The sequence below is a fragment of the Myotis daubentonii genome, chromosome 1 (assembly GCF_963259705.1).
Source record: "Myotis daubentonii chromosome 1, mMyoDau2.1, whole genome shotgun sequence".
NCBI classification, from domain to species: Eukaryota; Metazoa; Chordata; class Mammalia; order Chiroptera; family Vespertilionidae; genus Myotis; species Myotis daubentonii.
In genome coordinates this window covers 202,864,764-202,881,294 of record NC_081840.1, presented here as the reverse complement: position 1 = coordinate 202,881,294, position 16,531 = coordinate 202,864,764, and the positions used below count along the sequence as shown (strand labels likewise).

At 48.6% G+C, this 16,531-nt stretch overlaps 1 protein-coding gene across 1 annotated transcript in view; it reads left to right on the top strand.

The window, feature by feature from the left end:
- The first annotated feature begins 8,544 nt into the window (after nucleotides 1–8,544).
- Nucleotides 8,545–16,531, top strand: part of CWH43 (cell wall biogenesis 43 C-terminal homolog) — a 45,297-nt gene continuing 37,310 nt past the window's right edge. The window contains exons 1-4 of the mRNA XM_059671603.1: nucleotides 8,545–8,744; nucleotides 10,530–10,721; nucleotides 13,200–13,320; nucleotides 14,105–14,259. Coding sequence (XP_059527586.1) covers nucleotides 8,702–8,744; nucleotides 10,530–10,721; nucleotides 13,200–13,320; nucleotides 14,105–14,259 — 511 coding nt within the window. The 5' untranslated portion in view covers nucleotides 8,545–8,701. The remainder of the gene's footprint in view (nucleotides 8,745–10,529; nucleotides 10,722–13,199; nucleotides 13,321–14,104; nucleotides 14,260–16,531) is intronic.

The following is a 16,531-nucleotide window of genomic DNA, read 5'->3' as shown; positions in this document are numbered from 1 at the left end:
ACAAGGCCTTTGACTTCTGCCTTGTTTCAGCTCTCACGCTGCAAATGAGATCTCTTTCGTGGTTCACTGAGTACCATGGAGTTCTATCTTCGTGCTTTTTGGTGGTGATTTCGCTGTTTGAAATGGCCCCCAAATGGAGTGCTGAAGTGCTGTCCAGTGTCCCCAAGTGCAAGGCTGCGCTGGGCCTCATGGGGAATATACGAGTGGTCCATGAGTCTCATTCAGGCCCGAGGTATGGTGCTGTTGGCTGTGAGTGTAGTACATAGAGCGTCTTTATGTTTTGATCAGTTAACAAAAATGTGGCCAGTGACTTGGAGGAACTGTTGGAAACAGTTTCAGTAGACACTAATTCAGTGTTCGTGGGGCTTGATAGAACATTGTACTTCGAATCATGAGAATTGACAGTGCTATTGTTTTTTTTGTTTGTTTTTTTTTTTTTTCCCCAAATAGATGAGGAAAGAGGCTCAGAGAGATTAAATAACTTGTTTGAGGTCAATCCTTTCTGTAGTGGCACAGTCAGGATCCAAATCTAGGTCTTGTCTCAACCCAGAGGCATGACCACATGAAGCCTTCCTTCCTGAGCCTTGTTTTAATATGTATTGGGGGGCTACAAACTCAGGTGCCTGTGGTGGCCAGGCAGGTCCAGCAGGTGAGGGAAGGAGTGTCAGCGATAGAGCAGACCCTCGTGGAGAATACACACCCTCTGAAAGCTGTCAGCTGGAGGCAGGCCCGGGCTGCCAGATCATCCTTTTGTTTATACTTTTCTTTTAATTCTCACCCCAGGATAATTTTAACATTGACCTTTAGAGAGAGTGAAAGAGAGAAGGGAGGGAGAGAGAGAGAAACATTGATGCAAAAGAGACACATCTATCGGATGCCTACAGCACACACCCCAACTACGCCGGGAAGCAAATCTGCAACCCAGGTACATGTCCTTGACCAGGAATCAATCCTGTGACCCTTCCGGTCACGAGCTGATGCTGTAACTGTTGAGCCACACCTGCCAGGGCCTTTTGTTTATGCTTTCTCCCTGCCCTCTGAGAAGCTAAATAGCTGGATGTTGATGTGAAACTTAAAATTTTAAAAATATTGATCAATTTATTTAAATAATAATAATAAAAAGACTGTGTGGGCCAAACAGGGCACATCTGTGTTCAAATTGAGTCCATGAGCCTCTGGTCATTTGAGCTTTCTGGTATAAATCTTCCCCCAGGAAACCCAGTTGGGTAGTTATGATGACGATGACGAGGACGACGACGACGACGACGACGACGATGATGATTTCAGTGGATTTACATAATACTCCCAAATCTCATGTTTTATTTGTCTCAGAAATTGAAATTAGAAAGCGGCTTGGAATTGGGGAAAAATGCTGGGCATAGACATAGAGTTTTAGATCAAAAATGTTCTGATTCCATGATTTTCAAGTGTTTCAGTCAAAGAACCTTTTTTTCCAAGTAGGCAGATATGCCAAAGCCTTCCATGGTAAGGATTTTTGCAGGGTGCTCTGTTGAAGTGGTGTCTGAGCCTGCCTGTCCTGTCTCCCCAGCCCACAGTGGGGCACCTGGGGTAGCCTCATAGAACCCCAACAGACACAGTTTGAAAACAGCTGGTTTTGTTCAACCCTCATTTACACACGGGAAAAACGGAGGCCCAGAGAGATTGTGGTTTTGATTATGGTGCACACCTGGGACAGAGGCTGGGCGTGCTCCTCAGCCTTAGCCGTGTGGCTCTCCACCCCCAGGCTCAATTTCTCGAACCAGCTGCTGAAGGGGGAGCAGGAGGAGCTGCACACCCAGAGCCAGGAGCTGCAGACCTCCCGAGAGAACCTGCGGGAGGAGGTGGCGCTCTGGCAGGCCCGGTACCTGGCTGAAGGCGGAGTGCCTGCCCAAGGAAATCTCGCTGACCAGGCTGGGCATTCAGTGCGAGGTGAGGCCTGGGGCTGGTGGGCCTCAGGACACCTGGTGAGCTCTTGGGCTGACAGTCTTGGGCTCAGCCAGGTCGGAATGGATCCTCATTGGCATCTGTGCTCAAAGACTGTGTGTGACTGTCACACAGAAGCCTAGAGGAAGCCAGCGGCATTTGACGGGACAAGAACCATGACTGGTGGGGATGTTTTAGAAAAGACCTTTCACCTGACCTTTGCTTTTTGCAAGGTCGGGGCGGTGCATGGAAACAGCCAAGTTCTGTTTCTCTGTGCTCCCCCATGTCATCTCATCTAATTCTGACAATGGTTTTGTGAGCTGGGGTACCCATCCTCATCCTTCTTAAGTAGCGGGTTGGAACCCAGTTTGTTTGAAACCAAAGCCTGGGATTTACCTGCACCAACTGGATGATAATCTAGAGCAGGAGTTGACCAAGCTCAGCCCGAAATTCATATCCAGCCCTTCCCTTCCCTCCGTGTGTTTTTATATGTCTGTGAAACAAGAAACTTCAAAAAATATCTATATATTTCATTTTATTGATATCAGAGAGAGGAAGGGAGAGCGAGAGAGGGATGGAAACATCAATGACGAGAGAGAATCACTGATGGGCTGCCTCCTGCACGCCCCCTACTGGGGATGGACCCCCATACCCTGGGCATGCTCCTTGACTGGGAATCTCATCAGCAACCTCTTGGTGCATTAGAGGACGCTCGACCAACTGAGCCACACCCGCCAGGCAACTTATTAATGATATATTTTACATTGTTTTTTTAAATTGTTATTAAGTCCTCAGAATCTGTTGTATATTTTGCGCTTATGGCACGTCTCAGCTCAGGCTGGCTGTGCGGCGTGTTGAGTGCTCAGTGGCCACACGTGGGCAGTGGCTGCCTGATTGGACCGTGCACTTGGCCATCCCATGTCATTGACTGTGTTGGTCATCCCGACTGTGGAGATTACACCAGAATGGCCATCTTTGTGCACGTGGCCTTTTTCTTCTTTGGGGAGCAGATTCCTAGCAGTGGAATCACAGGGGTGTGTAGTGTTTGAGACATTGTTGATCTGTGTTTTAGATGCTCTCCCGTGTGAGGAGGGACCTGGAAGAAGAGAAACATCACCGCAGGAGCCAGATCAAGATGCTGGCCAAGCAGAACGGGAGGCTTCTAGAAGAGTGTGGAGAACAGGACTCAGCGCTTGTAAGGGGTGTGGGCTGACTGACACCTGCCCGCAAAGGACTCTGGGCTTCCCGCTCCACACCTAGGCCTCGACATTCTAGGCAGAGAGCCCCCTGGTGCACTGGTGTCCCAAGGGCAAGGGGACAGACCATCTTTCCAGGGCATCCTTCTCTCATTTCCCTGGAATGGTTCTAGATTTCTGCAAGTAGGGGTTGTTGGCTGTTGTTGGCTTTTCAAAGACGCTGCCCACTGCCAGATGCTTCTTAATCTGCTTTTGGAATTCAGTTTAAAAATATGACAGAGGTGAAGAGAGGTCACTAGGGAAGGAACTTAGATCGTAGGATGGGCCCTTGTTGTGTCTGTTTTCTCCTTAATGGGCTGGAGAGAGGGCTGTTGGTGCGCCATGACTGTCCTCCCTCTGTCAACATGGCACAACCTTGGCTTTGGTGTAGGCCCTGCAAGGTGCACAGAACCAGCTACCTGGTGGCCAGGAAGTCATAGGGGTGATGGGATGTGAGCAGAGCTGTGCACACCAGACAGATGTTGAGGAGCTCCATGGAGGCATAGAAGGGAGTGTGGTGGTGGGAGTTGGGGTTCTGCTGCTGACCCAGATGGGGACAGGGCTAGCCAGTGGGGCGGGAGGTGGAGGGACATGAAGGTGGAACACGGGTGGTCTGGGTGCAGGGAAGGTGCAGGCAGTGGCAGGAGAGAAGGCTGGAGCAGGCGGCGCTCAACTGTGGAAGGTGGCCATGCCCTGCTAATGAGTCCGATTCACTGGGAGTGAGTGTTTGTGGGATGCTGGTCTATAGGGACAAGGGAGCTGCCAGAAATGAGTTGTAATTGTGTGTGTTTGCATGTTCTGAATACCTGTTCCTTACCAGATGTATGATTTAAAAATATTTTCTCCCATTCTGTACATTGTCTTTTCACTTTCTTGATAGTGTCTTTTGAAGTGAATTTGGTGAAATTCAGTTTTTTATTTTGTTATCTGTGCTTTTAGTGTCATATCTAAGAATCCATTGCCTAACTGAAGATCATGATAATTTACTCCTGTTTTCTTCTAAGGGTTTTATAGATTTATTAGAGGCCCAATCCATAAAATTCGTGCACGGGTAGGGTCCCTAGGCCTGGCTGGCGATTAGGGCCGATCTGTGGGGTGACTGGCGGAGTGATGCCCCCCCCCTCCCCGCTTGCACCCATCTTGGCTGGCCTGGTGCTGCCTGCTCGCTGGCCCCACCCCCCACCACTGGTTGCCTCCCTCTGCAGGACAACCGGCGGGGAGATGGGAGGGGGGGCGGGGGGGAGGGACCCTTGCTTGCACCCACCTTGACTGGCCTGGCACTGACCGCTCACCAGCCCCATCCTCCACTGCTGCCGCTGGTCGGGGCCTGTGGGCTAGGGGCAGCTCCTGCGTTGAGCGTCTGCCCCCTGGTGGTCAGTGCACATCATAGCGATGGGTCATTCCATCGATTTGCATATTAGGGTTTTATATAGATAGATCACTCATATTTTGGTCTTTGATCCATTTTGAGTTCATTTTTACATATGATGTAGATAGGGGTCCTACTTTATTCCTTTCATGTGGCTATTCAGTTATCCTAGAAGCAAATGTTGAAACATTTACCCTTTCCCTAATGCTGGGGGGTCTTTCCCAGCATCTAGAAGGGTTCAGGAATCTGGAGAAGACGCTGCAGCGTAAATTAATAAAGAGACTAGAAATATAATATAAATGTGTAATCTATGGGGGAGCCAGAGGAGCTTAGCTGTAGGAACCAAGTTCTCTTGAATCTCCAGACCCCTCGCTCTTTACTAACACAAACTGTCCTAACAGCAAAGTAGATATACATATCAAAGGTCATTGTCAGAGTTTGGGGGAACTGCCTCTGGCTGTTCAGGTGTTTGGCCAGCAGGAGGCAATAACATGTAGATTAAAGTGTCCTCAGCAGTCTGGTAGCAGGTAATCATTTATGTATCCTTTTCAGGTTTGGGGAAATGCCTCCAGCCATTCCAGTAGGTAATAACATATGATTCAGCCTGCTGAAGCCTCAAGGTTCCATCAACCTTTTGATGAAACTTCTTGCATTTATGACCTGCTGGAATTAGCCTCCGGCATTTCCCCCATGCCATTGTCTTAGGAAGCTCCTTGAAAATCCTTTGCCCTAAATAAGAGGGTTTATTCTTGGGCTCTCAGTTCTATTCCATTGATCCATAACTTTATCCTGTGACAAAGTACTAGTCAGTAATTAACTTTTTGGGAACTCTTTGCTCAAAGCTGCTATGAACTTACTCCTACGTGCTTCTTACACTTTTAGGCAACCCGTCATTGTTTAATTTCAGAGCAAACTTTTCAGGAGTGGTAAGTGATAAACTCCCCTCTCCCCTCCAAATTACAAGCGACTAAAAACAAAATGCTTTGAGAACATTTTTTTAAAAAATTGAAGACGGTCTGCGGTGTGGTAATACTCAAACAAGAAATAACTTGCGATTCCGGCGCCCCATGGTTCCTTAGAACCAGCTCTCGCTTTCTCCTCGGGGCTGGGCACTCTCCAAGACCGTTATGCATCACGTTGATGAAACGGAATTTTTGGACTGGAACCCGGATTCTTTGTCCGCCAGAGTCGAAGAATGAATCCACGAACAGAGAGTGGTATAGCAAAGGTGAAGATTTATTGAAGAACAAGTTCAGACTCCCACGTGGGGAGGGAGAAAAGGGTCCCACTCCTTAGACGGCTGCAGATCTTGGTGCTTTGATATCCCCTCTGATTGGTCACTATTCCCTTAGACTGGTTACTATAGTAACTCCTGAACTCAAAGGTCAAGCACCACATGAGATGTGGGATGCCCTCCTTCCTCATTGTTCTTTTCTTTCTGGCTTTCTTCCTTCTTCTTTATTTTGTAAACGAGGAGCCCAATGCACGAATTCGTGCACCTTGAAAGGAACTGTGGGCCGCGAGGCTGCGGTGGGCACAGGGGCAGGTTTTAGCCCACCCTCTGTACCCGAGCACGGCCCCTCCTGCCGCGGACCCTGGTTCCCTGTTTGCCAGCAGCCCTGCTCCCGCTGCCGTCGCTCTCATGTGCTGACAGCGCTGGCCTGGCTCGCACCGAATGACGGCCTCAACTGCCCCTCAGGTGCGATCAGGGCCAGCAGCGGCTGCTTGCACCTGCTGATGGCACCGAGCAATCGGGACTGGCACCAGGCACCAGCAGCAGGGGCGAACGGTTGCTCCAGCGCCAGCTGTGAGTGCAAGCAGGGTTGTCGCTGGTAGTGGGTGCAAGAGGCAGCTGCTGGCCCTGATTGCCCCTCAGGAGCAGGGGGAGGTGGAGAAACCCTGAATGGCGATTGGGGCCAGCAGCCGCTGCTCACATCAGCTGATGGCACTGAGAAATCAGGGCTGGCGCTGGGCACCGACAACGGGTGTGAGCGGTGGCTGCGGGGCTGGCACCGGCAACAGGTGCGAGCACCGGGCGGGACTGCAGCATGCAGGAGCAAAGAATTTTTTGAAACCACCAGAGGCTCGCCCCAACGACAGCGGCCAGCGCCCCACTTTGGTCTGGCGCCCCTGCTCACCTGCTCCACCATCCCACCACACCCGATGCCCACCATGTTCTGCGTGTGCTCCCTTGTGGTCAGTCCACATCATAGCAACCGGTTGTTCCAGTCTATTTGCATATTAGCCTTTTATATAGATAGATATAGACATTTTTAGTTACTTCCAGCTCCCTTGTCTTATGTATATGCAACTGTTGCTGCTCCTGCACCTGGCTTCCTTGTGTTATGGAAATGTGACTGCACCTGGCTACCTTGTGTTATGGAAATGTGCCTGTTGCTGCTTCCTTGTGTTATGGAAATGTGACTGCACCTGGCTACCTTGTGTTATGGAACTGCACCTGGCTACCTTGTGTTATGGAGATGTATCTTCTCCCAATCTGTATAGCCCTGTGTTTTTCCATGGACCCCAATTCTAAATATTCCCTAAGCCTGCCTATATTCCCCTAAGATTCCTGTTCCATTGAGGAGGGCAGTTTCCACTCCCCCCTGTTTTCTCTCCCCTGAGCAAGTGTTGCTGTAACTGGACAAACAATGGGTCCATGCTGCCTGTTACTACTTGAGCCAATGAAGCAGAGACAGGGCTGAATCATAGATGAGCATTTATCCCAGTACTGCCCGCAGTATGAGAGAGCAGCAGGTCAGCCACAGAAATCTGCTCTGCACCCCACCATAAGCCAGTTGCTTACACAGCAAAAGCACAAAGGCAAAAGGGCAGTTTGCAGATATGCAAAAGGACTAGGGGTCTTCAAAGGGTTTAGCGCTATGCAAGGGTTGGGGTTACATGGGGAAATAGCCAGAGGGGGTGCCAGATGGGCAGTTAACAGGTGAGCAGGCTGGAGGTCTGCAAAGCCTGCAGGTGTGCAAAAGGGCTGGGTATCTTCAAAGGGCTGGCGATTCTGGTTTCTGCAACAAATCTTTGTGAATCTTTCCATGATAATAGGCAGCTCCAAATGGGGAGAAAGGGCTGCACCTCCAGGTCAGCTCCAGCCAGGGCAGAATGTGCCTTCTTTAATCAGAATAAAACAATCATGGTTAACAGAGGGATTAATATTTCTTACAATACTAGCCGGTTCCCAAATTCTATTGCTGCCCCCCTTTCATTGCTACATCTCTGAAAGCCACCAAAAATCCTGTGACCTCTAGAATTTTTAAAAATATATTTTTTATTGATTTCAGAGAGGAAGGGAGAGAGAGAGATTGAAACATCAATGATGAGGGAGAATCATTGATCAGCTGCCTCTTGCACGCCCCACATTGCAGATCGAGCCTGCAACCTGGGCATGTGCCCTGACCCGGAATCTAACGCAACCTCTTGGTTCCTAGGTCAGTGCTCAACCACTGAGCCACGTGGGCGGGGCCCTCTAGAATTTTTTGATCACCTTTCCAGGATGCAATATGTTCACAACCCAAGCTGCGAAGGGGAAGTGCCTCCCGCCGGAGCCCGCTCGCCTCCGGAGCATCGCCCAAGCCTTACGGACGCCAGAGTCCTGTTCACACTTGTCGGCCAAAAGCTCCAGAGCCCGTCTTACCGGCTGCCCTTCCCTTTGCCTCCTCCGTGTTTAAACCATGGCACCGCTGGTCCCAGGCGCACTCGTTCCTGCCCTCCTGTGCGCTGGCGGCGCTCCATCCGGGGGCGGCTCCGGGAGCGGCGGATTTTGCCCGACGGCGGGGTCCCCCAGGTCGCCATGCTCGCGCGCATGTCCCCTGCAGAGTGCTGTCCCTCCGGCAGCGGCGACGGGCTTTGGCTGAAGCGGCGCAGCGCAGGCGGCATGAGGACCTGGGGACGCGAGGCGCCCGCGGCGGTGGCAGCGGAGCGGGCACTGGCGGCGCCAGGCCAGGCGGGCTGGTCTGGGTGTGGCCGGGCGGAGGCTGCCGCCCCACCCAAGCCTGAGCTGGGCACGGGGGCCCGAGGGCGGCTGCGGACTTGGCGAGAGGACGCGGGGCGAGAACGCAGGGCCCAGGAGGACGCGGCGGCAGGCGGGGTCGCAGGGTGCGCACGGCAGGCGGGCCCCCCCACCCTGCTTTCCTAGAAAGCGCCGCCCCGCGCCGCGGCCATGCGCTCCCTGTGGAGAGAAGTCCTCCTGGAGACCTGGCTGGGTAAGCCGAGGCCGCTCTGGCCGCGGGCTCGCGGGGGCCGGCTCCCCCCCCCCCCCGGTCCCCAGGGTCCCCCGGGCCGGGCCCGGAGCCGCCGCGCTCGGAGGGCTGGCTGAGCCCCGCGAGGAAGAAAAGCGCTCTCAGTGCCCAGAGGAGAGATGCTTATCGCCCCGTGGGAACTTCTGCTAGCGCAGGGGGAAAAGAAAAGACTCCGATCGAGGTTCCGAGGCCGAGGGTTCGGCGAGGCGCCTGCGGGACCCGTGCCTCCGGGTTCCCACCCTGGCGTGGGGTCGCCCCCCGAAGGCGCTCGCGTTCTCCGCGTGTCGGCCTGGAATTCGCACGGCCGGTACCGCCCGCTCCACGGGGCCGCCCTCCTCCCCACCCGAGACCTTTGTGTTTAAAATCCAGAAGAAAAGGGGCACCCGTGTCCTCCGGCGGCCGTGGGCGAGCACACAGGCAGGAGCTGCTGCTGGTGGTGTGGGCGCGCACGGGTGGCCGCGGGGGCGGAGGCTGCACGTTTGGGCATTTGGCGAAAAGCATAGGACTCGGGTCCCATGAGCTCACTTAGTTGCTTTACAAAAAAATCCCACGAAGAGTTACCGGTGTAATTCTGTTGGCGTGGAATGAATCAGAGTTCCTAGACAAACGTTGGGAGACGGCTGGGATCTCGCAGTTCGACGTGAAACAGGCTTTCCTCTGGCCCGGGAGGGGCGCCTGGCTGAGAACTTGATTTTCTGGGAGCCGGTAGTGCTCAGACGGCCCATGTTTCTGCCTCAGTCTGTATCTCTTGAGTACGGCCATATAAAGGACCGGCAGTAAGTACCTAGGTCCTAGGTGCTAGGTACTCTTTGTACTTGATCTCATTTAAGCTGAACTCTAAGGTGGTTAAAAGTGCTATTTTGCCGATTAAGAAAGGGAGGCAGAGCCAGGCCAGTTTACTCAGTGGTTAGCGTCAACCCATGAACCAAGAGGTCACTGTCAGGGCACGTGCCCAGGCTGGGGGGCTCCATCCCCTGTAGGGGGAGTGCAGGAGGCCAGCCATCGATGGTGTTTCTGTCTCATCCATGTTTCTATCTATCCCTCTCCCTTCTTCTCTCTCTAAAAATCATTAAAATCCTATTTTTAAAAAATTTTAAAAAGAAAAGAAAAGGAAGCTGAGAAGTAACTTGGGAGAAAGTTAGTACACTTGGTCATGAGAAAGCTATGTTTGGAGCTAGAGTGACTGTGTGGGCTTAAGTTTATTCTGCCTTTGCTGCTTTTGTGACTTGAGACAATTACTTAACTTTCCAAGTCTCAGGAGACTTGTTTTGCATTTGTAAGAGAGGAGTAGAAATAATGTCAACCTCATAGGACATGGGTTGTGTGAGGAATAAGAGAGAGGATGTGTGTAAATCCTTAGCACAGAGCCTAGCACAAGGTAAGCATCATTATTGTAGATTCACAGTCGTTGGCAGAAATGAAAGTGACTTCAGATCTGGGTATTCCGCTGCCGCATGCTGTTTCCTAAGGTTGGGTTTAAAACAGCCTACGCGCAAGAACATGTTGACTAACCGACCTGCCTTTCCGCGTAGTGCTCGTTGCTCTTGTCGGTTTTCATATTTCTCATTCTGAAAGGCAACTTAGGTAAGGAAATGTCAATCAAGGTCCTGACAGGAAACCCACTTCAACCCGGATGTTCCAAATGAAGAGACTTTAATGCCGGGAGGACCTAGTGGAGGGGCGGGGTTACTGTTAGAAACGATGACAAAGTTACGCTTGGTCTTTCTCTGAAAAATCTTTTTCTTCTAGGATACGTTACTTGGTCTCTCTGGCATGACCTGCCTCCGATGATTTATTACTTTCCCCTGCAAACACTGGAACTCACCGGGCTGGAAGTTTTTGGCGTAGCTTTTCTCTCTCCGCTATTCCTCATAACTACTCCTGTCTGGAAGCTGGTGCGCAAGAAGTGGATGCTAGCTCTGCTGCGGATCCTTGCTGCTGGTAATTATTTGAAAGTATTTCTTTACGTTTTATTTTTAGTTAAAAATCAAATGAAAATATGTAGACTGTTCTTTGAATGCTAAATGTTTGAATTAGAAAAGAGTTCTCTTTCTCTTACTACTACCTCAAGAGTTTTAGTAAAATTGGAAGAGTAGACAAAAAGCCCATGTATTTTACATTTCTAATTTTCCTATCAGATTGGAAAAGCTTAAGTATCATAAGATGACAAGGGGAAAGAAACCGTAGTAAACTGAAGCAGGGGGTCCCTCGGGGGTGAGGACGATGGAGCCCCAACACGCTAGGGCGTCTGCATGCAGGACTCCCGAGACCAGGTTCAGTGACGCAGATCCATTTTATTGTGGAACTATAGGGGTATATATAGCATGAGGGGACCAATCAGAGGGAGACACGTTGCTACAGGCGACCAATGGCTGAAAGGCTGGGGTACTGTGCACGTGGCTCTAGGAGTTCGTTCAGGCCGGCATTACTACTTCCTGGTGTGCGGAGGAAGCATGTCATGGAGTGTGCTCACACCATTGCATCAGTCGCAGCGCTGAGACATACTTCCCCAGCTCTACATAGTAAACAGTTCAACTCTTGAATGTATTGTATTCGTTCCCCCCCAAATATGACACAAAACTCAGAAACCATTAAAATTGTTAAAGGACACTGCATAAAAATATGAAAATTATGCGTGACCAAAACTATAGTAAGCAAAGTCAAACAACAATGTAGGAAAAATATTTGCAGTTCTTTTAGTTAAAGGGCTAATTTCACAAATACATGGTTTTTTCACAAATCAGTAATAAATAAAGGACCTACAACTCAATAGGAAAGTGGGCAAAGGCTACCATCAGTTTACTGGAAATGAAATATAATTGTTTATTTTAAAATGTACTAGGATGTGTAGAATGCAAATTGTACTCACAATATATTTATGTATAGTTTTACCTATTGGGTTGGCAAAAAAATAAAGTCTGATAACACTGTATTGTAAGGGAAGCAGACACTCATTCACTACCAGTGGGAATCTAATTTGGCAAACCTCTCTGCGAAGGCTAATTTAACAGTTTTGGTCAAAATTGCAAATGTGTACATACTCTTTCACCCAGCAATTCCACTTCCAGGAATATATCTAGTTCATACTTCTATTGATTTGGGTTATTTTTTAAAATATATTTTAATTGATTGCAGAGAGGAACGGAGAGGGAGAGAAAAATAGAAACATCAATGATGAGTGAGAATCATTGATCAGGCTGTCTCCTGCACACTCCTCCCCACCCCCTGGATGGAGCCTGTAACCTGGGCATGTTCCCTTGACTGGAATCGAACCTGGGACCCTTCAGTCTGCAGGCTGATGCTCTATCTACTAAGCCAAAACACCTTGGGCAATTTGGGTTATTTTTTACCTTAAAGATTTTGACCCATTAGAATGGCTATAAAAAGATAATAACAAGTGTTGGCAAGGATGTGGAGAAATTGGATCAGTCACACATTGCTGGTGAATGTAAAATGGTGCTGCAGCTTTGGAAAGCAGTTTGTCAGTTCATAAAAACGTTATCCTATGACTCATCACTTCCACTCCTGGTATTTACCTAAAAAAATGAAAACATGTTCACACAAGACCTTGTACACAAATGTTCATAGCAACATCTATATATATAAAAGGCTAATATGCAAAGTGTCCCCTCGGGAGTTCAGCTGGGAGATCGGAAGTTCGATCACTCACTATGACGTGCACTGACCACCAGGGTGTGGCGTGGAATGAAGGAAGGCCCCAGCCAGCCCTAATCACTGGCCAGACCTAGAGACCCTACTCATGCACTAATTTCGTGCACTGGGCCTCTAGTTATTTATAATAGCCCCAAAGTGGAAACAACCCAAGTGCTCATCTACTGATGAATGGATAAACAAAGTGCAGTACACCTGTGCAATAAAATATTATTCAGCCATGAAAAGGAATGATGTACTGATAACATTCTACAACATGGATGAATCTCTGAAACATTATGCTAAGTGAAAGAAGCCAGTCACAGAAGGCTACATATTTTATGATTCCCTTATATGAAATTTCCAAAATAGGAAAATTTATATGAGCAGGAAGTAGATGATGATTGCTAGGCACTGGGGGTGGGGAAGAAGAAAAGGGAGTGATGGCTAACAGGTATGGATTTCTTCTTGGGGTGAGGAAAATATTCCAGAATTAGATAGTGGATAAACAAAATGCACTATTATTATAACACAACTTTGTGAATATATAGAAAACCATGAAATTGTATGCTTTAACAGGGTAAATTTTATGGTATGAATTATATCTCAATAAAATTTTAAAAAGATTTATGCACACACACAATTTTCCATTAACTCTCTATTCCTGTGTATAAAAATGGTATCAGACACAACAGTTATAAAATGCAAGGAATTGAGTACCAAGGTGTGGCTGCCAGAAATATTTAACTCTCTGTAATTTGTTTGTAGGCAGCATAGCCTCCTTCCAGGCTCCAAATGCCGAACTTCGACTGGTGATCCTTGCGCTTGGTGTGTCCTCCTCACTGATAGTGCAAGCCGTGACATGGTGGACAGGAAGTGGTTTGCAAAGGTATGGTTCAAATCCTATGCACCTATAGATAAATAAGTGTAGCCCAGCCGGTGTGGCTCAGTGGTTGAATGTCATCCTATGGCTCAGTGGTTGAATGTCATCCTATGGCTCAGTGGTTGAATGTCACCCTATGGACCAGGTTTGATTCCTGGTCAGGGCACATACCTGGGTTGCAGGCTTGATCCCCAATAGGGGGCATGCAGGAGGCAGTAGATCAATGATTCTCCTTCATCATAGATGTTTCTATCTCTCTCTCCCTCTCCCTTCCTCCCTCTGAAATCAATAAAAAACATTTTAAAAAGGAGGGGACAACTGTAATACTTTCAACACTGAAGATAACTTTAAAAAGTAAAAAAAAAAAAAATAAGTGTAGTGATCAGTTACCAAAGGGGAAATTGGGACCAAGAGTTCCAAGTTATTGTATTTACTTTCCATGGGGCCTTGTAGCAGTCTCTCCCCCTACCCACCCCCCCTTTCACAAGATCAGAGTGTGAATACCTGCTGTCAGTCTTAATAATGTTTTGAGAATGAAGGAATTTTGACAAGTTGCCTAGATAATGGGCTAGATAAAGGCTAAATCATGTATATTACCACAAATTACCAATCAGACTATTTCATATATTCATTCTATGAAAGTATGAAATTCATGATGGGTGCAGTGCATTGAAAGCACACAAAAAGTCATTAAAACACTTTCAACAATAAAGAATAAATTAAAAAAAGAAAGAAAGAAACAACCAGAGGCAGAAAACAAACAAACAAAATAATACTTTTGCACTTCCAGGTACCTCAGAATCTGGGGATTCGTGTTGGGACAGATTCTTCTTGTTGTTCTCCGCATCTGGTACACTTCACTAAACCCAATCTGGAGTTATCAGATGTCTAACAGGGTGATACTAACGTTAAGTGCCATAGCCACACTTGATCGCATTTCCACAGGTAAGTGTATGCTGGATTTACTCAGGGATATTCTCTCTTGCCTAGTTTATATTTCTGATCTAAATGTAACATATCTTGGAAAGATAAAAATAGTCCTTCTGAACTATTTCTCTTTTTCAGCTTTTTCTCCCTCTGAGACAGTAACAGGCCCAGTCAGTGGACTATTATCCAAGCAGAAGGAGCCTTTTTCTTGCTAGGACAGCGGGTGACAATAAAACGCTGTCTCTGACCTGTGTCACTGTGGAGAGGGAGAGTAGACCAGGCCCTGTGCTCCCGGCTGGCTTCCAGCCCATCTTCCTCCTCTTCCCCTCTGGACAGGGCTCTCCAGGGTGGCGTCCTTCATCCCTCTCTCTCTGACCCCAGGGTATCTCCTTCACAATGGAAAGTTATTTGTGAGCTAGGACTGTGGGAACTACCTGGGCTTTAATTTCTAGGAGTCCGAAGATAATTAAACTCTAAATCTGAAATTTGAAAAGAAAGGAAATCTTGCGTATTCACACCACTGTTCAAATCGCCTGTCTCTCTCTGGTGATAGACACATACCAAACCTGGATGCTTGCTTCATAGGCTAACTTAACGCCCTTCTGAAAAGAAGGGAGAAGTGTTACCAGGTTCTAATTAATTTGCTCCTGGCTCTTTGTGCGACTCTCAATGACTCACTGTTCTTTTGTAAATACAAGGACAGATCTCACAGATTCATGGAAGTTTAGAGGATTTTGGCTCACCATGAACAAAGTGCTTGTGTAAGTCCCCTTTGGCCCTGATTCTAGCATGGGCTGGGGGTAGGGAGACTAGAGGAACATCATGCAAGTAAATTGGTCAAGTGACAGTAACATTAGTTAGAACATTTAGTGTCCTAATATGTGTTTTATCCTATATAATAAAAGGCTAATATGCAAATTGACTGAATGACCGGTCGCTATGATGTGCACTGACCAACAGGGGGCAGATGCTCAATGCAGGAGTTGCCCACTGGTGGTCAGTGCACTCCCACAGGGAGAGCGTTGCTCAGCCAGAAGCCGGGCTCATGGCTGGCAAGCGCAGCGGCAGTGGCGGGAGCCTCTCTTGCCTCCGTGGCAGCAATAAGGACCCCTCGGGGAATGTCCGACTGCGAGAGGGCACAGGTTGGGCTGAGGGACCCCCCTGCCCAGTGCACGAATGTTGTGCACTGGGCCTCTAGTATTTAATAAAACACTAACATCTAAAGGTGGAAACTCAGGCAGCAAATTTTGCAGGCACAGCTTGATAAGGATCTGAACGTTAGGGTATCCTTTACCTTTCCTGACTTGTGTTTTCTTCTTGGTACTGTTTTTAATTTGTGTGGCCCAGTTGTTGGTCCCTTCCTGCTTTTCCCCCTGTGGTCACATTTACAAAACTCCAGACTCCTCACCAGCTTCCCCAGGATATCTGATCATACCAGGCATTTTTTATAGTTTTATTACATATCTGCTGGGTCCAGAGGCAAGGGTCACCCACCATGTATAGCATATTGCTCAGCAAATTTAGCTTCGGGATCTCTCTTCTCCAAAGACTGTTTAGCCTCAGGCCTTGACCTCCCTTCTCCCATCCCCAGAGCTTTCAGCTCTGCTCCTCCTTTCTCGGACTCCTTTGCTGGCAGAATGGCTTTCTTCTTGTGAAATCGGGCTGCTGGTCCCTAGGGCAGCCCCTAAGGAGGCCTTCTGTCCCGCGGAGAGCTTCTGCGCCACAGGCTCTCCTTTCCTACAAAGAAATTTCCTGCCAGCACTTTCTCCTTGTTCCATGTTTGTATGGTAAGTCATTTATGCAATGAGCTGAGACCTCTTCATTAAACAGTCCTGGCAGACAAACAATGGGTCCGTGCTGCCTGTCACTACTCAGAGGCAGGGTTGAATCATATTATATATGAGCGTTTATTCCAATATTGCTGCAGTATGGGAGAGCAGCAGGTCATCCACAGAAATCTGCTCTGCAGCCCCCCATAAGCCAGCGGCTTATGTAGCAGAAGTACAAAGGCAAGTAGGCAAGTAGGCAAATGGGCAGTTTACAGACATGCAAAAGGGCTGGTGTCTTCAAAGGGCTTAGTGATATGCAAGGGCTTGGGTTACATGGGGAAATAGTGGGCCAAATGGGCAGTTAACAGGTTAGCAGAGGGTTGGGGATCTTCAAAGGGCTGGCGATTCCGGTTTCTGGCTCTGGTTCTGCAACAAAGTTGTTAGTCTTTCCACGATAACAGGAAGCTCCAAGTGGGGAAGAAGGGCTGCATTTCCAGGTGAGCTCCCAGGTCCTGGACAGA